This window comes from Phodopus roborovskii, unplaced genomic scaffold, assembly GCF_943737965.1.
Source record: "Phodopus roborovskii unplaced genomic scaffold, PHOROB, whole genome shotgun sequence".
Lineage (NCBI taxonomy): Eukaryota > Metazoa > Chordata > Mammalia > Rodentia > Cricetidae > Phodopus > Phodopus roborovskii.
In genome coordinates, this window is record NW_026125059.1 from 21623701 (window position 1) to 21648301 (window position 24601).

General features: G+C 50.3%; 1 protein-coding gene across 11 annotated transcripts in view; it reads right to left on the bottom strand.

The window, feature by feature from the left end:
* Epb41l1 (erythrocyte membrane protein band 4.1 like 1) overlaps positions 1-24601 on the bottom strand; it is a 120949-nt gene that overhangs the window by 4087 nt on the left and 92261 nt on the right. For 6 of the 11 annotated variants that reach the window (XM_051188049.1, XM_051188068.1, XM_051188024.1 and 3 more), the window contains 8 exons: positions 15481-15591; positions 14053-14460; positions 12466-12570; positions 10268-10348; positions 6056-6142; positions 4968-5051; positions 2811-2891; positions 2401-2517 (listed from right to left, as the gene is read on the bottom strand). In XM_051188049.1, the coding sequence (XP_051044006.1) occupies positions 2401-2517; positions 2811-2891; positions 4968-5051; positions 6056-6142; positions 10268-10348; positions 12466-12570; positions 14053-14460; positions 15481-15591 (1074 nt within the window). Of the gene's footprint in view, positions 1-2400; positions 2518-2810; positions 2892-4967; positions 5052-6055; positions 6143-10267; positions 10349-12465; positions 12571-14052; positions 14461-15480; positions 15592-16078; positions 18057-24601 lie in introns of those variants that run through there. The other 5 variants (XM_051188090.1, XM_051188079.1, XM_051188109.1 and 2 more) reach the window with 3 other exon arrangements.

Sequence of the window (24601 nt, forward strand, 5' to 3'; positions counted from 1 at the left end):
GGAACAGCATTCCCGACTCTTGTCACCCACATAGGATCAAGTATAATCAAAGTGTCATAAAAGAGTCCTTCTGGGTCATTTGATGAGAGGAAAAATGATGCCCAGAAGGTTAATGATTTAGCAAGTAGGTGGCTGGGTGAAGGGAGAAGCCAAGATTACCACACAGGTAACCCTGGGAAGGGGAAGGAGCTCTAGGCAGCCTGGTAAGTGCTGTCCTTTTGGTGGCAGTGTTCAGGAGACAGATCCTCTCTGAGGGGGTCGGGCCAGGGGGACCTAAATAATACTGTGCATAACAATTCATTCTTCTTGGTTTAGGACAGCCATTGATAGCCTACCATGACTAACAGTAGTGACGGGCTTACCTGCTATGGAACCCTTACTGTGTGTCAGGCACTATGGAAATTACCATTCATGTATGATCTCCATGAGACAGAGGCTACGGGAAGTCAGTGGTGAGGAACACAGGTGTCTCTGGAGTCTAACACATTAGGCTTGCCACTAATCAGTTCATCCTGTTCCCAGCACCACAGCTCTGGGCAAGCCAGTTAAAGTCTCTGAGCATCTGTTTCCTCACTTGTAAAATGATTGAGCGGACAGTACGAAGCCTGGCACCTGGCATAGCATAAGCACCTCCATGAATAAGAGCAATGGATACCGCTAGGATTGCTGGTACCCATTAACTGATCAAAAAAAAAAAAAAAAAAAAAAAAACACAGGATGTCAGGGACAAATAAGTTCTTATGGCCATAGAGCTGATGATAGGAGGACTTGAATCTGGGTGTGAGCGTGCCTGCATGGAATCCCACCTCTTAGAAGGATCGGGAAGGAGGATACCGAGATCAAGGGCAGCCTGGGATAAAGGGCAAAACATCTCCAAAAAAGGGTAGAGGGAGTACAAAAAGAGGAGGGCTTGAGATTTGAATTCAGGGCTGGAGGACCACAGGGTTCTTCTTTGGGTACCATGATGCATCTATCCATTAAGCCAGTGTTTTTCAAGCACCTTAGGAAACAAGCCCCCCCCCCCCCGAATTAGTGGGAGTGACTCACTAAGAGTCGGGGTGGCTTCTAAAGCATATGGAAACAGAAGGCAAGAGAGAGATTTGTGACTCTCCAAGACAACACTGCCACCATCACAGACGTTTTTTTGGATGGACTGTCTAGACCCTGGTCAGCATCCTTTCAAATGGCAGGAAAATGTATCAGCACTTCTCCCCCTCAGAAGTCAGCTCTCAAAGGAAGAGGATTCTTGTTCTGACTCAAGAAAAGGGCCTTTGTTTGTGGGGCCTTTGAGGTGGGCGTTTTCCCTTACAGTGTAATGGATGAGCTGTGCACAGTGCACAGACCTAACAGCAATAAGAGCTGGACTTTTCTTGTGGAGGGCAGGTGCCGAGGATGGATCCTGGTGCCTTCACTCATGCTACACATCTGCTCTATTGTTAGGCTAAACCCCAGCTCTAAAAAAATTTACCGATGTGTATGTTCATGTGGCCCACCCAGTTGGAAACATTCCCTACAAATTGTCTTTATAGCTCTTCACTGGCACATTCTAGAGGTAGCAGTATTCTATTTTTATTCCCAACAGAATAAAAGTTTTTGCCTGCTATTCACTTCCAGTAAGTGGAATCGCACAGTAGACACTTCCCATGTCTGTGAAACGTTTGTCTTCTACATCTGATAAAATTCAGCAAGTTTCCAGAGAGGCAGAAGAGCTCTCCCCAGTGTCTCAGCACTGCAATATCTGGCACCTTAATGACTTCAGTGAAATAGATAGTGGGGTCCCAGGAGTGTAGGCCTGGAGGGCCTGAGAAGTCCTGGGTTTGTAAGCCAGCAGAGCAGATGGAACAAAGGCCCTAGGCATTACATTCTCTTGGTAATATCTCATGGCCTTGATGGAGACAGAGGCTCGGGATGGGAATGAGGCACCCAGACTGTCTAGAGCCTCTGTTTACGTCAGTGCCCTGTCAATCCTCAGCACCCTTTCTTTGCCACTTGTAGACTTGTTTTCTGGACTTAGGGTATGAAACTCTAAAGAAACCAAGACACCATCTCTCTCTCCTTCCTTTGGTCTAAAGTGAGGCCACTGTCTCTCTCTTTAGAGCTATAAGCCTGGTAGGTGAGGGTCACAAGTGCACTACCAATCATGTCACCTGGGCTCTTAATGAAAACGACTCTCCCAAGAATCATCTCTCCCCCCCCCCCCCAGAGACAGGGTCTCTCTGTAGCTTGGCTGTCCTGGAACAAACTCTGTAGACCAGGCTGGCCTTGAACTCAGAGACTTGCCTGCCTCGCTTCCCGAGTGTGTGTGGGGGGGATTAAAAGGTGTGCCACCACCGTCTGGCTTCTAAGACCCTTTGGACTGCTTCCTCCTCCCTCCCACACTGCTGAGCCCCAGAACCAGACCTGTGGCTTCTTGTCCCTCTCCTCCGGGGATGGGTCTGTTTCTCTGTAGACAACAGCTTTGGTTACCAGCATGTCTGGATGCTGTAGCTTGGCTTCCTTGATGGCCAAAGCCAGGGCCTGGTGGGCAGAACAGCATAGTGAGGCACCACAGAACAGTGACTGTGAGAGAAATTGAACACAAGCCCCTGCTGCACAGCTGGGGAAACTGAGGCCCAGGAGGGGCCAACTTAAACAATTAGAAGATGAGACTAGAGTTTGACTCTTCCGCCCCCCATTCAACGCCCCTTCTTGGGGGTCAGCAGGGGGTGGATGCCTTCTCTGCCCAGAAGGGTAGCCACCCATAGGACACCGTTCCAGGGGGGACAGGATACTGGGCTGTGCCCTGGAAACACTGTCCCCTAGCCCCATACCTGGTCTTGATCAACATCTTCATCCCCAGTAATGATGATCCGCTTCTCGATCCTTGTCTCGGAAAAGCCTCCCTTCACAGTCTGTGGGGAGAGAAGGACAGGGCAGGGGAGAGAAAGGCGGGTCCCTCTTAGGTTTGCTGTGACAGACCTCAGTCACCTAACCCAGCTGAGAACCAGGAGTTCACTCCTTCCTGCCCTCCTCAGCCTTCTCCTTCTCTAGGCTGAGGACTCCAGGCAGTAGCTCCTGCCAAGTTTTCACCACTCCACTCCCTCACCACCAAACTCTCACATTTATGTCTCCCACACATGCTGCTCCCTGCTCCCTCGGCAAGGTTCCAAGGCATCCTGTCCCAGCCCTCCCCAAACCCTGAGTCTACATCTCTCACACTTTTGGGCCTCTGCATGGTGCTGACCTATGTGGACATAGCCTTCTTTGCCTCTCCAGGCTTTAAGCCCTGGGGAGTGGGGCTTGTGTTTTATCACCTCAGATCCCCTCCACACCCAGCACCTTCTCCAGTCTCACCTGGCGGTGCTGAATGCAGACCTGCTGAATGAACACATGAATGAAATGTGAATGGTGACAAGGTTCTACCTCACATGACTTGGAACAATCTTACAAAGATACTTTGTTGCCTCTACTGTTTTCTCAAGGAGTGCGGCTTCCAAGTAGAGAATGGGGCAGGGCCTAACTGTTAGACACGTTCAAGGAGGATGTGACCGAGGGAAAGACTGGCAGGAGGTAGGCAAGGGTGAGCAGAAGGGGCCCCTGGGAGGTGAAGTACAGAGGAGTGTTCCCTGAGCCACACACTGTGGGATGTGCCGTGTGAGGCATTCCCATAAAACCAGCAGGTTCTTTGAGAGGTTGCTTCCTGGGAGAAATGTGACAAGGTTGCAGGCAGGGCCTTGTGTGGTGTGGACAAAAGGAAAGTGTTACCAACCAGACTTTCAAGTCATTAGGTCAGCTGGACCTCAGCTCAACCCCCCAGGCTCAGCCTGGCTCCTCAGGCCTCCAGCCACGGCTGGGCCTCTCCCGTTTTTTCCTGGCCACTCAGCTGTGGACTTGTTGCAGCCTCCTTCCAAGCCTTTCTTAATTCCTTGGCTGTCATAGGGAATGCCTCCCTCCTCTGGCCTGTCCTCCTCTGTCCCCAAGTCCTACCCCCAAGCCTTCGTTCTTAGCAGATACTGACAGCTCTCTTTCCTCTGCCTCCCTGCACCTCCTTTCTCTCCTTGCTGTGCACAGGAGACAGACCGGGCCACTGAGCTCCACCCCCAGCTCCGGTGAGCCTATTTTCACTGAGTCACTACCTAAGTTCCATTTCCTTGTGACTAAGATTCGCCACAGTCATGTCAGCCCCAGTGCCTGGTGCCGCTCACATCTGCCCCCATCTGTACTTCCTGGCCCCAAGCGCATCCTAACTTCCCAGTCCCCTGATTACACACTGCTTCCTGGTCCCTAAACTCACACCTCACCTACTCTCCACCAGCAGCCAGAGTCCAGCACGGTTGACCTTACTAACATTTGCTTAACAAAGAAGTGAATACACAGTGTCTCTGCCCCTTGGGCTACTCTACTCTCAGGCGTCCTGCAGCGAGTCCCAAGACCCTACTCAAACCCTCTTCTCTCTGGTTTTATTTTTGGGTGGATGGGAGGGCAGGGAAGACTGTACAATGATTGATAAGGATTAAACCTTTGCTAAGCAAAGACTATACCACTGGGAAATATCTCCAGTCCTCTTTACTTTTATTTTGAAGCAGGGCCCCACTAAGTGGCCAGGCTGGCCTGAGCTTTTCTGTTCTCTGTCAGCTTTCTAAGTAGCTAGGATTAGAGGCTTGTGCTACCAGGTCAAACAAACAGCAACTTTTTCCAAATGATACATCCTGACTTTGGGGAGCTTCCCACACAGCACCCTTCTGAATTCTCCTGGCTCTCAGGGCCTGTAATTGTGAACACCATTGTTCACAATTACTTTGGAGGAGGACATCTGACCCCACAGACTAGCTGCCAAGGCTGTGTTGTATGCAACACAACAGTAGCTCAGGGCAACACACTGCATACTGGCAAAGGTCCCCTCTTAGAGAATGAGGAGCCAGGGGTCAGCATGGCAATGACCTTCCCACCTACAGCCCGCTGGGGCCCGGGAGCCTGCTGCTACTCACTTTGGTGACATGGGTGGTGGTAGAGGTTGAGAGGGTTTCCGCAGTGGCGCCGTAGGTGCTGGTGAGGACATCTTTCCCGATGATCTGCAGAATATAACCACCCCCACCCCGGGGGTCAGGTCAGGGCACTGGGCTCTGAAGGGGCAGGAGGGGCTAGGGAAACTTTCCCAGGGATAAGCAAGGTCCTGTGATGGTGAAGCATGGAAGCCACGGTGCTTTGAACCATTCATTCTGATACAATACCAAACTCTTTCCAATTCTAGACCTAGAACACTTCCAAACCCAGGGATCTATAACTCTTAGAACTTGAAATCCCTAAGGCCCAGAGTCCTAATGATGACCTAGAATGGAAGACTCCTAGAAGAATGACCAGATGGATTCAGGTCGCAGACAGAGCCCTCCAGGCCCTCATCCTGTCACAAGCAGGAACATGCTCTCTCTGGACTAGACATTGAGAACAGCAAACAGAATGAAAGCACCAGAAAAACCTCAGTGACGACTCAGCTTGCTCTGGACTCCAAGTTCCCTGCTGTTCCTGCTCTATAAGCTGATGCAGAGAGAGAGATCATGCATGCATGTGTGTGTGTGTTCATGCATATGTGTGTGTGTGTCCATGCACACATGTGTAGTGTGTGTGTGTGTTCATGCATGCATTTGTATGTGTTCATGCACGCATGTGTAGTGTGTGTGTTCATAAATGCATTTGTGTGTGTGTTTATGCATGCATGTGTAGTGTGTGTTCATGCATGTGTGTGCATTTGTTCATGCACGCATGTGTTGTGTCGTGTGTGTGTGTGTGTGTGTGTGTGTGTGTGCGCGCGCGCGCGCGCGCTCTCAGGTGTCCTGTTTAATCCCAGTCCCGATACCAATGCTTTGGTTACTTGGGTCAGGGGCCTACTCATGTGCACCTTGGGAGCCTGTGGCCATCTGAAATGGTCCTGAGCATCTCATTGCACTTGCTGTGGTTGTGTGCTGGCACACTCGGTTCTGGGTTCTGAGTCCCCTAGCCCCTCACTGCACTTGTTGTGGCTATGTGCCCGCATGCTCAGCTCTGAGTCCCCTAACCTGAGCTGGCCCTACCTACTTACCGGTGAAAGAGAACGGATTTCCGTGGCCACCGTCTGTGGGCCTGGGATCATGGCAGCTGCCCCCTTCCCGGACTTGAGACTGTTCTCCTGGGGAGACAATAGTGCTCAGATGGCCAGGTCTCAGGTCAGTAGGCCTCCAGGATAGTCAGGGCATGTGACCAAGTGGTTATCATCACCACGGTCTTGAGAAGCAACACTGAAGCAGAGAGCTGAGGCATTCATTCAGCCCTCACTTGCTCAATCCCACGCACACTCGCATGCTTGCTCACATACTCACTCAACAAACATTTACTGAATCCCCGCTATTAGGGATGCCAAGGAGAACAAGATTGGCATTGCTCTCTGGAAGCACTAAAAGGAGTTGGGTCGCCCAGCTCTTGTCCTGGATCTGCTGTGCACCTTGAGGCAGAGTCACTTCCTCCCAACTGTCTGTGAAAAGGGGCCTTCATCTATATTCCCAGGGAGCCCTTAGGGGGAGAATATAGGGAAAGGGCTTTGTAAACCAAAAGCTGTTGGTGAATGTGGAGCGCAGGTGGATGAATCATGTTTGTACTTCCAGTCCATGCTAGGCTCTAGGCATTCTGCTGGGTACCTGGTACCTGCATGCATGAGACCTCATTTAACCTTCATAACCACTGAAGGCAATCCTTGGTAGCATCCTATTCTGCAGAGGACACACAAGGGAAATTCAGTATGTAGCTTGTTCAACTCCTCAGCTAGACAGTGGTGGAAGCAGGAGTTAACTCCACGCAGCCTCCAGGGCTGCTAGGTGCCCGTGATCTGAACCACCGATCTGCCCTTGGAATGGTCGCTCTAGAGCAGCTCCCCTGGTCTTATTCTAGATTCTGTTACTGGACTTATTGTTCTGTACTAAAACTCTTCCTGCTGTCTCTCACTTTTGCGTTATCTCCATCTCAGCTTTGCTATGCAGTGTCTCAGCTAAATGGACCCCAAGCTTGGTCTGTGCATAGCAAGGACCTGGACCACTCTCTTCCTGCCACAGCATGGGGGAAGCACTGTGCCTCTGCTACACCTGCTCCTGCCCTGACTGTCGGTGACCAGGCCACTTGGCACACCATCCTGAGGCATATTCCCTGAAACATCTTGGCTCCCATACCATAAAGGCCATTTCTAAGCATGTTTTCTCTCTTTGGCTTAGGGAACAGCCACTAGTCCTTTTGAGTCTTTCTATTACTATGTTCACATACAGTTTCTTATTTTCTGCCTTCCCTCTCGTCCTGAGGCCAGTGTTCAAAGCTCACCTCCATCTCTGCAGTGAAAACAGAAGCCACTAAATGGGACCTACACTGTTCAAAACCTAGGTGCACTGGCTGTATCTATAGCTAGTCCCATCTCCCATCAAGGAAGCAGTTTCTCTCCCTGGGCAAAGCACCCCCCCCCCATTTCAACCCTCAGATACCCGGGGAATTCTATTGCCTCAAAGATGCCAGTCTCCTACCTGTAGCTCAGATCTTTCTTGAACCCTAAATCTTCAGAATCAATAGTCTCCTGAGCCTTTCCCTGGAAACACCCCATAGGTGCTTCACACTCGTCAGATCTGCAGTAGAACTGGCTGCTTGAACCTAACATACAAACATCACACTCCCCTCACACTATCCTGAGGGGCATCACCTGGAAGCATAGGAGCAGGGTGAGGGAATGTGCCTGTATTGCAGGCACCTGGGACCACACTGTAAGAACCCTGGCCAGCAGACACTGTCCCCAGTCCATCTGTCCTGTCACCTGAACTTCCTACCAGTGGCCACATACTGCACTTTCTTGCTCCAGGATCTCCAATCCCTAACTCTCTGCTGCATCTAACTTCTTGAACCCTGGCAGTGGCCTAGCTAGACTCCAGCCAGCCCTCAGACGGGTTCCCACCTTCTTTTTCTGGCCTCACGTGGGTCCCGGGACTAGAGATGCTATCTTCTCCAGGGCTGGATTCACAATACCAATCTTCACAGTACTTCACATCGTGGACGTTCAATAAATATTTATTAACGGAAGGGAAGAGGCAGGAAGGAGGAGGGCAAAGAGGGAAGCCCCACTCCACACAAGCAGATAACCCTAACCAACACATGCACCTGCTGACAAGCTTCTACTCTAAACACACCAGTCCCCTGTTGTCTCCAGGACAAAATTTACAACATCCTACATGGCACTGGAAACAATTCAAGGCCTGACTCAGCCCTTCTTTGCAGCCCTCCCCGCTTCCTGTACACACCTACCGGCCAGCTGTGCTACCTGCCCTTACACCTGCTCTCCACAGCTGGAGGCCTTCTCCTGTGACCACACCGTCACTCACAGCTCTACTGTCCCTGACTAGGTGACGCCTTCCCCAGATCCTCCTGGCAGAGGTGTCACTCAGTTTCATCCCAGCGGTCTCTGGGGTAACCCTGTTGCACTGTTCCATGAGGGCAGGAGAGAGACAGCAGCAGCTGACAACCGGAGACACTAAGGCCAGGCTGTGCTTGGGGGCTTTGCACAGGGGACTCGCTCATGCTCACAGGGACGCTTTAAGGCTTGTGCTCTATTGCTCCCACCCCACTTTACAGAAGTGGTAGTGAAGACTTAGACGGGGTCGGGTGACTTGCCCAAGGTCATCCAGCCAGGAAGTGAGAGGGCTGGGTCTTGCTCATCATTGTGTGCCCAAGACCTACATGCAGGACAGGCACTGTGGTGACTACTGAACAAATGAACTCTGGTAGGCAGTGGAGCTTCTGCAGGGTCCCTGGGCTAGGCAGACAGTAGACACTCATCAATGTTTTCCCAACAAATGGATGGATGAATGAATGAATGAGGAAATGAATGAAATAACTGTCTACTCATCATAAAGACAAATTTAAATTTAGCCTTACAAGTATCTCAGTGCCTCAGAGCAAGAGAGAGAGAGACAGAGAGAGAGAAAACTGACATACTCTCTGGTGACTGGTTCAAGTTTACGGATCCTAGGGTCTATTTACTTAAAACCCACCTGCAGAGGACTCTCATTTAGTGAAATTATCTTCTCAGGTAGAAACAATGGAAGTCATTAAAAAAAAAAAAAAAACCAAAAACAAAAACAAAAACAAAAAAAAACCTCACTGGCTCAAGAAATATCTGGATCAGGCATTGCTACATTCGGTAGCCCCAGACCCATAAAGCTGATGCTCACACAGGTCAGAACAGGGGCAGAGCAGAGAGACTAACAATGAAACTGAGACTTCTGGTGTCAGAATGCCTAAGGCTAAACTGGTATTTTTTTTGGTCATGTGACTTTGAGTTCACCGATTTACCCCCCTGAACTTGTTTTCTCGTTTGTAAAGGATGTTGAAGAAAGAACGGTGGATAACCATAGTTCATAACCCAAAGGTCAAATTTCTCAGCAGACTGTCTGACACCTGTGGCAGAATGCTATCCTATTTTCTTGTTAAGGGCTCTGGAGTAGTTGTTCTCAACCAGTGGGTCGTGACCCCCCACAAGGGTCATATATTAGATATTTTGCATGTCAGATACTTACATTATGATTCATAACAGTAGAAACTTTACAGTTATGAAGTAGCAATGATATAATTTTATGGCTACAACATGAGGACCCTTTTTAAAGGGTCTCAGCATCAGGACGGTTGAGAACCACTGATCTGGGGTCTCATAAGCAGCTGTGAGCCACACAGAATGGGGGTGACTCCTATTTTACAGAGGAGGACACTTGAGGCCAAGGGCTTTTCTTTACTGGTCAGACAGCAAATAAACAGCAAACTCTTCAAGGACCCTTAGTCATGTCCAAAACACCTGAGTTTCCAACCCAGGTTCACTGCTGCCATCTACTGGTCACAGTGAGAAAGTGAGACACAGGAACTGCTGCTGATCGGTTTGGGTTTGCTGGCAGGAGGATAAGGGTGGGGTGGGGTGGGGACTTTCAGGCTCATCGTCTACCTGGTATTGCAAGATTTCTGCATGCCAAGAACCAAACCATTCCTCCCTCCCTCTACTCCTGCATGGCTGGGATGGCCCAGATAATTGAGACTCAGGGGCCCCATTCCCCACATTATTAAATTTGGCAAACCAAAGACTGACAGTGTGTACAAGAGCAGCCAAGCTACCAGACAACAGGAGTCATCTGTCTCACCACCGAGAGGGTGGCTGAGGACTTCCTGAAATAGCTGCCAAGTTCTGGCTGTTGGGGGGCAGTGAGAGGTGGGTCAGAGCAAGGAGCCTCCTGGTCCCACTTACCATGGTAGTGGAGATGGTCTCTGTGGTGATGCAGGGGGGAGTCGTCATGAAGTCTTTCCCCACTGGGGCACCCCCATCAACCTGCAAGGCAGAGGAGGCGGCATCAGAGATGACATAGCCACACTTACCTACAGCATCCTGTCACCTGGCTTGCAGCATTCCCAGTTACAAAGTGACAGGCTTCGTGAGTGGGCATGCACTGGGGTGGTCTCAGAGCACTGTCCAGGGGCCCAAGGCTCTTCAAAGGCTTCATTTCAACCACTCTATTGGGCAAAGAAGAGTAGCCACATGCAGTTGATGGTTCCTACCCAACCTTTGATCTAGTAATCCACCGGAAGTTACCCTACGATATCACACTGGTTAGTTTTATGTCAACCTGAAACAAGCAAGAGTCATTTGGGAAAGGGGACCCTCGATTGGGAATATGCCTTCACAGACTGGCCTGCAGGCAGAAGCCAGACATTCTCTGGGTAGGTGGTCCTAGATGGTATAAGAAAGCAGGCTGAAGCTAGGTGGTGCTGGTGTGCACATCTTTAATCCCAACACTCAGGAGACAGAGGCAGGCAGATGATCTCTGAGTTCAAGGCCAGCCTGATTCTACAGAGCGAGTTCCAGAAAGAATAGCCAGGGTTACACAGAGAAACCCTGTCTTGAAAAACCAAAAAAAGTAGACTGAGCAGGCCAGGAGGAACAACCAGTAAGCAACTCCCTCCATGGCCTCTGTCTCCAGAGGTTCCCGACTGGAGTTCCTGCCTGACTGCCTTCAGTGATGGATCATGATCTGAAAGTTGTAAATCAAAATCAACCCTTTCCTTCCCAAGCTGCTCTTGGCCATATTGTTTTATCACAGCAACAGAAACTGGTACTTTTAAATGTTCGCCAAGAAATATGAACAAGAAAACTTTACCACAGCATGAAATATTGGAAAAGATAAAACCCACCACAGGGTCCAGTGACGGGAGATAAACATGGGTTAGGACACGCTTCCTAAGTAGACTCAGAATAGTGGACACAGGGCTGGGGGTGTAGCACAGTTGGTAGAGTGCTTGGGTTTGATTCCAGCCTCCATTAAAAGCCACAAACAAAAACTGGGTATGGTGGTACAACCTGTAATCCCAGCACAGGAGGATCAGAAGTTAAAGGTAATCCTCAGCTGCACAGTAAAGTCTGAGGCCAGCCTGGGATACCTGGCAGGGACCCTGTCTCACGGGGAGAGAAAGAGAGAGGCAGGGACAGACAGAGACAGAGGCAGAGACACAGAGAGGTGCAAATGAGTAAGTTCTAAACTATTGAGAGCAAGGGGGTATGGTATAAAAGTCAATGGTCACTGTTACCTAATAATTTTAAGTATAAACAGATGTAAACATCTGTGTTGGTATCTGCCTATTTTCCCCCAGGAGACAGCACAAGAATAGTGTCATCCAGTCTTTTAAGACGAGAGCTGCCAGATTATAGGATTTGGGGTAATTTTTGGTTTCTTTTTACTTAAGGTTAAAAAAGTTACTAAAAGCGAGTCAGAAAAGACAAGTGGCTTGTCCAAGATGACCCAGGTTATGATTCTTTAGTGGACACCTGCTTAGCTATTACTTAGCATGCTGTAACAGTAGGAGAAAGAACTCTGAAAACTACAGTTGCTTCTGTGACTCTGTGTCATATTTCAGGTTGTTTGTGCTGGGTGTGGAACCCAGGGTAAGGCTCTGCCACTGATCAATCCACCTGCTCAGCCCTTATTGCAGATAAGACAAAAACTGGTCACCTGGAGAAGGGGCTGAGCACCGTAGCCCTTCTAGGCAAGAAAAACCAGGGGGCAATCGCTCAGACCATGAACTCAGACCTATGAATCTTCAAATCTGAAGACCCACAGAGGACACACGGTAAGTATGTATTGAGCTGTGTGCTGTGTGCAGGCAGGCCAATTTTCCCAGGGCGCAAGTGAGCTTCGGCTAACACAGACACTTTAGTCATTTGACCTTGGTTTGTTCATCTTGCCAATCTAAGGTGGAACCTCCATGCATAAGAAATGACCCAGGAGAGCTGTTCTGACCAAAAGGTGACTGAGATTCCTCCTCTCTCCCCCAAGCTGCCCTGGGGAAGAACCTCTCTTCCACTGTCAAGCCGCTTGAAAGCCCTGAGTACTGAACGCTCCCATGAGAAAGGAGACTGGGTCACCCCCATTTACAGATGGGTGCACTGCTTACCTGGGTGCTGTCCGAGGCGGAGACTCTGCTCTGCAGCATGGCCTCTGGCTCAATCTTCTTTCTGATTGCCAGACTGCTGACGGTCATGGTCTCTGCTTTCACAGACTATGGGGACATGAAGGGCACACTTGAAAACTGGAGCCCAGATACAACTCCTGTTCACAGGCAAAGTCACCCCCAGCATGAGGAAGGCCTGACCCCATGCCCCACGGGCTGCGTGTCCTTTAGAGGCTAAACTCTATGCTCAGAGTTTTCCTTACACACATATTGTCTCCACCTTTTGGCCACTCCATGTAAGCTGCTGTTCAAAGCTAGAATTACAAGCATGGCAATATCCAGGGGCCAGGCAGCAGAAGGAAACAGGCGAGGAGGCTAGCTGGCGGAGAGTGATGGAAAGCATGTGGGATTATTCTGTTCAGGTTCGTCTTTTATTGTAGCCTCTGCTTTGTTTATTTATTATATAAGGAAATACAATGCCATGGTTTTTAATTAAAGTCAGAGAAAACGCATCAGTTGGCCGCATGTGGCCCAAACCACCAGCTTACAAACTGTCCTCTACGTGTCTCAAGCCACACATCAGTTTCTTTTGAGTCTTTTCTAGGCCTAGTTCATGGCTTTACCCACTGTAGGTTTGATGACTGGAATCTAGCTCGCTATGTAGTTACAAGGTCAAGGGAGGAAGGAGGGATCTCTATGATTTAGCCACTCATTTAATTAATCATCTCTTAGTGTTGAGTGTGAGACTGCCACCTGGTGGGAGTGCAGAGCCACCAGCCACTGTCCTGCCTGTGTTGGGGAACCTTAGAGCCAAAGCGCGGAGCAGGCAGGATATGGTGGGGACAGTACTGCTGCCCACGTGGCCAGAAAAGCACAGGGAAGGATGGATGAGCTCTGTCCTGGATCACTGTAAGTGAAGCGCAGTAAAGGATGACAAGGCTTCCTCCTAGAGAGAGGGTACAGCGTGGAGAAAGAGCCCTGAATGGATGAGCCTGTGAGAGAGAAGAGAGGGAGGCAGGGACAGAGGGCTCAGCTATGGGTAACGGGCAAGGATGAGCTTCTGAAAATCAAGGGGACCACAAAGCAAAGATGCTGGCTCTGCATCCTCCCCAAAGGCTGTGTCTTCTCTTTTCCTAAAGTGTCCATTGCCACACCAAGGTCTCAGGGCCTGATGGGTTTCAATAATGGCTTCTTCTGCAGGCCTCAATAAAATGATCCCTAGCCTGAATCATGAGAAACCACTCAGGTTTCAGACCAGCTGTAGGAGTCTCGAGAGTCCACAGATACATGCTCTCGGTGTGTGCCATGCAACACAAGCAGGGGGCCAGGGAATCGTCAGTAAGACTGGCATCACTTGACCTCAGCAAGCGATGGGGCCTTAGGGTTAAAACACCATGGAGCACATGTTAGGGGTGAACCGACACAGCAAGCATGCGGTTGCAGAACCATGCTGTTCTATGGAGGGGCAGTCATGCAACACCAGACAGAGCTTCAGGCTGCGGCTGATGGCTGGTCTTCTCACACACGGCCCAGGGCCCTCTGAACATGCAGTGGCCTGTTGGACTGGGTCTCCATGAAGCTCCACTGTACCTCAAACTGGGGCATTTCTGGGGTGGAGGAGGCCCCTCGATCTGGGCTGTCCTCGATGCCCCCAGACTCATCCTCTTGGCTGGAGGGGCCCTTGAGATCCCGTGAGAACACCAGGCCTTCTGTCTCAGAGTCGCTCTTATCACGGTCAAGCTCAGGGAGGCTTCGGGAGAAGTCTTCAAAGGCGCTGCCGTGGTAGTCGCCGATAACTGTGAAGTCCACCTCAGCCTCCAGGCTGGATGTGGAGCTAACCGTTATGCTGGAGCACTTGCGCTCGATGGCCAGGTGGTTGTCCTTCAAGAACACAGCATCCCTCTCCTGGTCCTGGTCCTCATCTCCTGTGTCACTCTCTGGGGCACGAGGACGTGGTGGTTTGACTTTCTCCTCCGAGCCCTCCCTCAGCCCTGCTCTCTACGGCCAGATAAAAGCAGGGGAATGGGGATATGGGGCAGGGAGAGAGAGAGGTCAAGATAGTGAATGTCAGAAGAAATCTCAAGGTTGCAACGATGTTCCCAAATGGAAGAGCAGGTCAGGAAATGAAAAACACACCCCAGAAAGGTTTCTTTGTAATCTAGCACAAAAGAATAAAACAAAAACTTCTCAGAGCGAAGATGCTCCTTTGGAGGGTCTCACATGGACAGCAAAGCAAGCTGACATCCTTCCAGGGAGCTCTGGACAGGAGGCCCCTCCAAGGCTAGGATCCAAAGCCTATCAGAAGCGGCATTGTGCAAGAGGCAGGGATGAAGGCCTGGACCACAGGCCCATCCGTGCAGGAGACATTGAGAGGTACACTGAGGAAGGAGGTCAGGGATTCAGGGGAACCCAGGAGAGGAGGCAAAGAGGCTGGAGCTGGGAGCCTGAGGAACACAGAAGAAGCCAGCAGCCTGTCAATTGCACTGAATCTCTGCGGGAGGGTCAGCATCAACAACAGGAAAGAGAAATACTGACCAAGGCCCCAGGACTCCAGCTTCCTGGGAGCCATACCAGTGCTACCTTGAACTCTATTGCAACCACGGAGAGGAAGTTCTGACCCCATCAGTGTAATTGACAACATCAGGCCAAGGAGAACCAGCAAACTTTGTCCTAAATACATACCTCTCAACTGGCCTGTCAAGGATTAAACACCACACGTTTTTTTGTTATTTGTTCTTTTTTTTTTTAAAGACCAATCTAACACCCACAAAATGTTTTGAAAAAACTCAGCTTCGGGCTCTGGAGGTTCAGTATGATTCAGAGATTCATTTGTTAACCAGCCTCCACTTGGCCAGGTTCTGGAAGGTTGAGAGGTGTGAGGAATACATTCCAGACAAGCCAGAGTGTGAACAGCCACAGGGGATTCGCTACTAGAGCAGGTGAGAGAAAGTCTAGGGAATGATGCATCCCAGCCAGATGAAGATGACCAAGTCATCGAGGCAGAGGGACAGCAGAGACCTGAGGGCCCAGAGGGCTGGCGAATCTCAGGCGCTCCCCCTTCCCAGGGGGGGTTGGTGCTAAGCGGCTGAAGAAGTTCTTCTCTTCCCTGCCCGCATCTCCGGATTTGTTCTGGATTAGAGAAGACAGTTAGTCTTAAGGAGGAAGAAAGAGCCTGGAGAGGGAAGCAAAGTGGAGGGATCCTCTGGACTGCCAACTTCCACAAGGATACCAGGGATGGGGAAGGATGAAGAAAGATACTGGATAAGCCAAGCAAGAGGGAGGAACCTAGCAGGTGGGACGAGCAAGGCAAAGCGAGTATGTAATTTGCTGCTGGTGGTGGTGCCTTCTCTGTGGCCACTGTGTGACCCTCTGGACATAAGGTCACACCAAAGGCCGGGGGATTTAAAAAGCTAACAAAGGCTAAGCAGATGGCCCCATCTTTCAGCCTGTGCTCTCTCAGGACCATGAAGGAGAAGACTTTCTAGGGAGGAACGAGCAGCATCATTGCAGGAATGACGAGGGGCCACCGAAACATGCCTCTAAGAAGCTACACAGCATGCGGTCAGGTTCCACAAATGGGGACTTGGTGAGGGTGGGGGCTCACGTGGCCAGTTACCCCGGTAGCTTCCTCCAGCGTGGTTTCACAGCCTGAATCAGGGGACACGAGCTCTGGTTCTGTGCATCTTTCCTGGTGGGAGGTAGTAGAGGGGCTCTCCCCATGGTGCTGGGTTGCCAGAGGCATGACAGAATTTGTAACTTTGGGGCTAGCCAAATCCCCAGAGGGTTGCAATTGCACAAAGCCCAAGTCTAGAAGCTTATTCTGCTGATGTTCTACCTGCCCTGAGGAAGCCTCCGGAGGCAGCTCGTGCGGAAAGGTCCTCATTTCACCCTGACTGGCTCGGCAAGTCTCCGCTCCATGGGTCTCAAATATACGAATCTTGTTAGCCACTGAAGTCTTGCTAATATCTTCCTGGGAACCCCCTTGGTCCCCAGTCTGGAGTAAAGTCTCCTTTTGCTTTCCTGAAGGGAACACAAATCCCAGGGATGCAGGCCCCTCGGTTCCTTCAGGGACAACTCTGGGCTTCTTGCTGGCAACTGGAGGCGCTTTGCGTGAACTTCGTGTGTCCTTGGGCACGGGAACTACAGGAAACTGATCTCCAAAGGGATCTCCGAACTCCGAAGGCTTCCCTGGCCCAGGAGAGACTGGGCTTTGAGAAGTATTCTCCACAGCTGCCAGAACCTCCATGTGACTGGAGGAGGCTGGCAGCGGAATGACTGCCTCCCCGCCCTCTGTCTGGGGTTCTACAGCTTGAGTGGAAACTAACCTCCTCTCTTTGGACAGAGAGCTGCCTTGGTCTGGCCTGACTGGTTTCCTAACACGAGGAGGGATGGTCCTCAGAAGGGCACAGGCCTGGGCATCTAGGTGCACCCCTCCTCCTCCACCAGGGGGGTGCTTCTTCCTTCTTGCTGGGGGATCTCTCTCAGTCTCCCTCATCCAATCATCTCCAGCTACCCCAGCCACTGGGCAGGCTAGTTCTCCTTCCAGCCTATGCCGTGCTCCTTCCCAGCCCTCTGCTAAAGTCTGGTCAGCAGGCCTCCCATGGTCCCTGGGAGACCAGGCTTCTTCCTCTGAGGAAGCCGTATGGGTTTCATCTTTATTCTGGCTGGGACCTGGGACAGAACCCCTTGGGGCTGAGAGCTTCAGCTCCCAGAGCTCTGCGTGCTCCCCTGCCAGCGCCATCCAGGTCCCATCTCCAGGAGGGGCTTCCGGGTGCTCTTCTCTGTCCTCTGAGGGTAGGGGGAGAACTTGGTCTTCAGCGTCTTTCTCTCCATAGTTTAGATAGAAGCTCCTCTCTGCGAAGGAGGTATCAGTCTCATGGCTCGAGTGAACTCTGGTTTCTGCCTGGGCTGGATCCAACAGGAAAGACTGGAGCCCTCCTCTGTCTGATGCAGGAGATAGAACTTCTCCCTGCACTGGCCCAACCCCCGTAGCTGGAGGTCTTCCCCAAGTCTGGAGCCCCTCCAGCCCCTTGCTCAGCTGTACTTGACTCTCTAGCTGACCATCTGACATGTGGTGGCTTCTAATCTTGAGCTTGGAGCCCTGGTGAAGCTTGTCTGTTGATGTGAAGCCTGCAGCTTGGGCAGCCTCCCTGGGGCCTCCCTTGACACACACGCGTTCCTGTCTCATTGTCTCAAAGTCTTCTGGACTTGCAATCATCTTCCCTTGCTGCTGAGTGCTTGCTCTTCTGGCTCCTACTGCTTCTTCTGTGGCCACTTCAACTTTGAACTTGTCCACCAGAATGTCTACCTTGGAGAGTCTGCCATCAGCAAGGATCTCAGCGAGGCCTGCCTTACTTTCTTCCCGTTGTGTGGAGGCCACTGTTAGGAGGCCAAGTTCTTCTGGCCTAGTGTATACTCTTTCTATAAATACCCAATGCTCTGAACCCTGTGTTTTAATTGGAGCAAGAAGAGTTAACATGAAACAGCAGGCACCTGAAGGGATGGCCTCTTCCCTCTATAAGAAGGGACCAATCTACCACCAAAGGGCTTGACACTGGGGCCATATGTCCTAGGAAATGGCCAGGAACAGAAAGGGGAGACAAATCCCATCATCGTTGTCTAAGTTCTTTTCCCCATTAAGATCCCCACTAAATTGACTGACCCTCTTCAATCACCGAATCTATCCTGATACAGTGGGATGAGGTCTTGTGTCTCCCCAGGAACAATGGGAAAAGGGAGATCCACGGATGGGCCAGGCCTTGTCCTCTTCCTCTTGTAACTGAGTATTTCTCACTGTCAGCATTTACATCACAAGAAATCTCTGGATGTTGAGCCAAAAGAGCTCCAAAGACATCAAGTGTCATCTCCTTTGGGGGGGGGGGGTGACTGAGGTCTAGAGGTCAATGGCCTGGTTGCAACCATTGTTGATGTAAGAGCCAGGGAAACAATGGCTGCTTTTTGATGCCTGAGATCTTTGCTGACTTAATGAGCAACCTTGAAACACAGGTACCAACCGAGATCTGATGTCAAGCTGAGGGAAAACAGTGAGCTGTCTTTCACAGGCCCCAACCTAAATAAAACATGACCACAAGAGTGTTTGGGAAGGAAACAGGTCAACAGCAATGATACCAGACAGACAGGTTAGCACATTTGAAGCCATTGGCTTAAACAGTCTGAACACCCTGGAGTTCCTCCCAAAAGAAATGATTTCAAGACCAATCCTTGGAGAATTCTAACAAAAACCCATGGAATTAATCGAAAAGAACTGACCAGATCATACCACAGAAGAAGACCACAGGCAACATCATTATAGAGCCAACGGGACAGGGTGGGACACCATCAAACTTCACAGAACATCCCTCTACTCATTCCCAACAGCTTAGAGGTACTGATGGGTTTCTCAAATCATTAACAGCCATAAGACCATTGGGATTTTAGTCTTGGGACCACAGAATACTTTCTCCCCACAAAATATCATCAGAAGTCCATCTTCTAATAACTGCATAAGACTGAGCAGCCCTAGGGAAGCTTCAGTCCTGCCTGACCCACAGCCTTAAGATCCTTCCTTTCTTTGAGGTCACAGCTTTCACGATGCAGACATAGAAATCAACTTCCAAATGTAGACCTAGGGGAGGAAAGCAACTCAACCACCAGAGCCTAGAACCCAAGACCCGATTCTGATTCTTTAAAGTTTAACCTTCCCACCCTACCAAGACTGCTTCCCTGACAGGTGTGCCTAAGACTCCTCCCAGAAGTAGGAGACCAGAGGCTTACATGACCTTGGGCTCCTTTTCAGGTTGTGACTTAGCAATGAGTCAGCCACACCTATAAGATCTTAAGGAGCTGGAAGGATCAAGGGAGCACTACAAATCCCTTTTCTCAGATCAGGAACTGTGACCTCATTAGCAGAATCTTACCAGTAGGGAAGAGATCAAAGGAAGGGAGGTCCAGGTCCAGACAAAGTCTGTTTCAGGTGCCTGCACCTGAACCCTCAGAGGGTCATGTTCTGTTAGCCTGCATCATAAGGCCCCTTCTCATCTCCTTGGGAAGCAAGTTGTACCAGCTGCTTCCATTTCAGCTTGTAACATTATCAGCCTAGTGATGGTGGTCAAAGTTGGCCAAGAAGGCCCCTTCTGGAATATTCCCACTCCAATTCTATCTAGCAAATAGGCTAGATGAGCAATGATGTATGGGGGTGGAAGCTGGCACAGACTGGAAAGATTCTAGAGGCAGAGAAGGGAAAACACATGGTAATGTTTAGTTAGTAGATGCCAGGCAGCGCCAGCCTTCATCTACATAATTAAATTTACTCCAATTGGCAATTTTGTTTTAGAAGGGGAAACCAAGGCTCCCAATGAGATTTGTAGATCACCCAGTGGCGGTGAGGGAAGAAACAGGGCTCTACTGCTAAGAAGCAACAATTAAGAATATGTGGGGCAGGGGTGGGATTTACAAAAGGAAAGGGATAACTTTGCTGGCACCAGTGCACTGGTAAAGCCACATCCAGCCCTTGTCACAAGATGGGGCAACGTTAGGGCATCCACAGATAGGTCAGCCCTCATGCTATACTCTGCCGAGTCCCTGGCTCTTCCCTGCCTTGCTGAGAGTACCGTCTGATGGCACTGCTTCTGCTCCAGCCACAGGGGTGGAAGAAGGGGACACCTCTGCTTCATGCTAGACAAAAAGAAACTTCAGAGGGTGGCTCCTCTGGTCCCTGACTGTTCAGGCCCCACCTGAACATTTGGATTCAGGGAGTCGGGGTGGGGGGAGGTCTAGGAAGGGAGCTCTCTAGAACCCACACCCTAGGAGAAACTGTTGGAAGAGGTAGGTGCAGAAGGAAGGTGCTCAGTCACCTGAGGGATATCCTAATAGAGGCTTTAGAGCAAGTCTGTAGCCACCAGGATGCAAGAAGAAACTCACAGGCAACTAATCAGAAGAGCAGACTTCAGCCCAGCACTTGTGAAGCCAAAGCCTAGAATTTGAGTGCAGTCAGGGCAACACGGAAAGGCCTCGTGGAGGGAAGAATAAGGCAGAGGGAGGGAAAGGGAAGGGATAAGAAGGTGGGGATGAAGGATGGAATGAATGAATGGTCCTCTTGATGACTGTAGACAAAACAGTAGGCTGATGTGACAGGCCACTGTTAAAAGGCGCACATCCTGGCTCACTCCCCATAGAAACACACCCTCCTTGTTTCTAAGAGCATCTCCGGACCTAGGACATCACCACATTCCTAACTCTAGGATGCTGCTGACTCCCACTGACAGGTTTGCTTTTAGTTCTCCATGGAAGAAGACTTCAGGAAGAGCTCTGGTTTGTACTTCCCTTGTATGGCGCTTGCTGATGTGCCTCCCTCCTACACTGACAGCATACTCACAGCAGCTACACAAGTTCTCTGTAGAAGGAAAAAGGTCTATGCCCTCACAAGCCACACCAACAGATGGGGAAGAGGCTACATGAAGGATGTTTCCTAAGTAGCTGATTGATTCACAACTCAACAGGCTACATAATCCCAGTGTGGGGTTGGGGTGGAATGTGGGGATTCCATCCCCAGCATCTAAACAGGGCCTCAGGAAACCCAAGAACCCTTGGCCTGCTCTTCAAACAATGCCCTCCTCACTTAGAGGGATATTTTGGGGAGGAAGATATTGACTTTTGCTTGACTGGAGACAAAGACCAATGTCCCAGATGGGTTTAGACAGCTGGGAGCAGGGGAGGATTTGACACTATGCCCTAACTAGCCACCCATAGACTACAGTCAGGCTTTTAAACACAGCCAAGATCTCAGGGCAGGACACACTCAAGGGCCAAGACACTCAAGCTAAGGCATAGAGCCTGCCTTTAGAGAGGATCAGATCTTTGCCCCTTTTGAGGCAGAGGCAACCAGTTTTGTCTTCTGGATATAGCTGTGATCTCTCCTTCCTGCTAAGTAACAGACGAGGGAGGGGCTGGCCCTTCATGGACCCCTGGGATGGGAACACTTGCTATTTATAACACCGGACAACATGGGCCACACCTGCTCTATTCTCCATGTCAGAGTTTGACCTATTACCCTCGATCTGGGGCAAGGGTTTCCTTAAGATCCTGGAGGGTGGACAGGAATGGGCTGGAGGCCCAGGAGGAAGGGATGTGGGGATGCAAAGACAGTAACCTCAGGAGATGCTGCGAGACTTTTCTGAGTGAACACTTCCAAGCCTGCTGCTGTTCCAGGCACCAAGTCCTGCTGAGAAGTATCCTGGGTCCTCTGGGCCTGCAGGGGAGGCCCAGGGCCGGAAGAAAGAATGGGGGGGGGAGGGAGAGGGAGAGAGAGAGAGAGAGAGCAGGAGAGACACAAAGTCTGTAAATAAGCCAGCTTTGTAGGCCCCACACTGTTTTGTTAGTTCACAGATTCAGTCAGGAAGGAGCTGCCCTGATCGGGGAGACAGGGAAGGACAGCTGTGGTTGGGGCTGGCTGCAAGGCAATCCTGTGGCTTTTGGCCAGCCTCTCATGCCCACTAACACTCAAGGGAGTCTGGAATCCCACAGTTGGACTGACTTCCAGCCTGCCCAAGGTGTCATGGGCTTAGACTATGGTTCGAATCTGTAGCTGGGTCACAGTCATAGCTTTTAAAAGTTGCCCTTGAAAAGCTGAGGAGATGCCATAATTAATAAAGTTCTTGTACAGGCATGAGAAATTGGGTTCAGATCCCCAGAACCTGTGAAAAAAGCCAAGTGTTGCAACGCACATCTGTAAACGCACATCTGTAATCTCAGCTCTGGGGAGGTGGAGACAGGCAGATCCCTGGAGCTCACTGACGGGCCAGCCTGCAGCTAGTCAGTGAGCTCCAGGCTCAGTGAGAGGCTTTGTCTCAAAAAATAAAGTGGAGGGGCTGGCAAGATGGCTCAGTAGGTAAAAGTGCCTGTTGCCAAGCCCAAAATCCTAAGTTCAATCCCCAGGACCCACATGGAGGAAGGAAAGATTCTCAAAAGTTGTCCTCTGATTTACACTCTCTCTCTCTCTCTCTCTCTCTCTCTCTCTCTCTCTCTCTCTCTCACACACACACACACACACACACACACACAGAGAGAGAGAGAGAGAGAGAGAGAGACAGACAGACAGACAGACAGACAGACAGACAGACAGACAGACAGAGAGAGAGATAATAAAAAAAATAGTGACTGAGGAAGATACCCATGTTGACCTCTGGCCTCCACATGAATGCATACACACATACATGTGTGATGTACATGTGCACACACCCAAACAAACACACATACACCTACATCACCACCACCCCATACACAATTGTCTTTCAAACTAAAACCTGGGTTTGTCCAGTGGGAATTGTTCAAGTTCCTTCTGCTTTCCCCTTGGCTTGGGTAGGACTCAACAAGCCTTGAGGTGGCTATGGCAGTTCTGGGTGGTATGCCCTCAAAGGGTCCTCCCCAGAGCTTGGGCCAGGGATTCTAGTTCACCTTCAGCAGTGATCCCATAACTATCGACACTTCCTAGAGGACAATGACCTTCCATCTTCATTGTTCCAGTTAGCCTTGCCAATAACCTCCCAATGGAATGACATTCTGGTCCCCTTTCAGATGGCCTATGCAAGGAGGCTTACAGAGGTGACATCACTCACCCAAGGGCAGAGTCAAGTCCTTGTCTATGGCTCTTCCCATTTTGAAAATCTTCAAGAACCCATAAATGCCAAGGGACATAAAGCTCTAAACGGTTCGTAACTCCAAGACAGTCTCCGTTACTTCCCAGGAGTGCTGATTACAGTTTTCAGGGCTAAGGAGGTGGCAGCTGGCATAGCCTCCATCTTTAATAAGGTTCCTCTGCTGGCAGCTCCAGTTGTCACCAGCAGGTGGGGCACACCCCCCAATTCCAGGTCCTAGCTGACTAGCATTCATCTACAGCTCCTTTCTCTGCTGACATCTCACCCTTAGGGTTAGCTTCTACATCACACACTTCACTTGCACCTAGGCCAAGACCTGACCCATTTCAGAACTGTTAGAAATTACTCTGGCCATCTTTCCCTAGGGAATGAGGGGTGGAGAAGAGAGTGCTGTGTGCCAGCTCTCTACATCACAACCACAATTTAGTCTGAGGTCTTGGTTGTGCTGGGACCACAGAAGTCCTCAGAGACCTATCCAACTCACAGCCTGAGGTCCATGTGCATCCCAGGTAACTACAAAAGCTGATCGATACATGTGTAGATGACAATGTCATGCCACAGTATTTAAGTTTGCCTCCTCTGCTAGAAGGTGCAGAGATTTGTCTTTTCTCAGGGTATCAGCCTTCAATGCCCCACAAAGCATCCCTTAACTGTGACTTTGGCAGCCATGGAATTTCAGCTGTGCCAGGAGTTTATACCTCACAAGGAAAATCCTCTGCTATCTGGTGGGCTCAGACCATGGCAAGGACCAGTACAATCAGCACTCTACGTATTAAACCATGGCTGTGTCACCAATGTCCAAAGCACTAGGGAGAAAGCACATATACAACTGACTCTATACCTGGTCTGCATGAGATTTCGTCTGCACACGGCTGTGAATTCATTACAAGTACAATGATGTGAACACAACAAGCGTGCGATCATGCTGAGTCATTCTTCGTCTCTCTGGGTCTCAGTAAAAGCAGGTCTTTCAACAGAGAGGGTTCCCAGGGTCCTTCCAGCTTTGATTTGGAGATCCATAAGGCTGAGTCCTGGGACTCCATAAGGAACACCAAGTAGCTCATACCAGACAGCATGGTGGCCCTGTGGTCCCTCTCCAGGCATTATCTCTCCTGACCCTTATAGCATCCCTATAAACATCTCCTCATAACAGGGCCTCAGGGAGGTGAAGTAACAAGCCAGAGTCCTCCAGCTGACAGGTAATGGCACCAGGAGCCTAAGTTTAGACCTCAGTCAATCTGGTAACCAGTGAGCAGCAGCTCGAGAGGGAAGATAACTACCCTGAAACCAGGGTAAATCTCATCAAGGTTCAGCAACTGCTAAAAATAATAGCTTGGGAGTATAAATACAGATATTCCCAAATCATATTTTCTTCAGTTGAGAAAGAACCCCCATATTTCCACCCTGGAGGGCAGGCTTATGGGGTCCTTTTGGGAATGCCTCAGGAGTGGTCTGAGGTCACACCTCTAGAATTCTTCTAGCAGGGA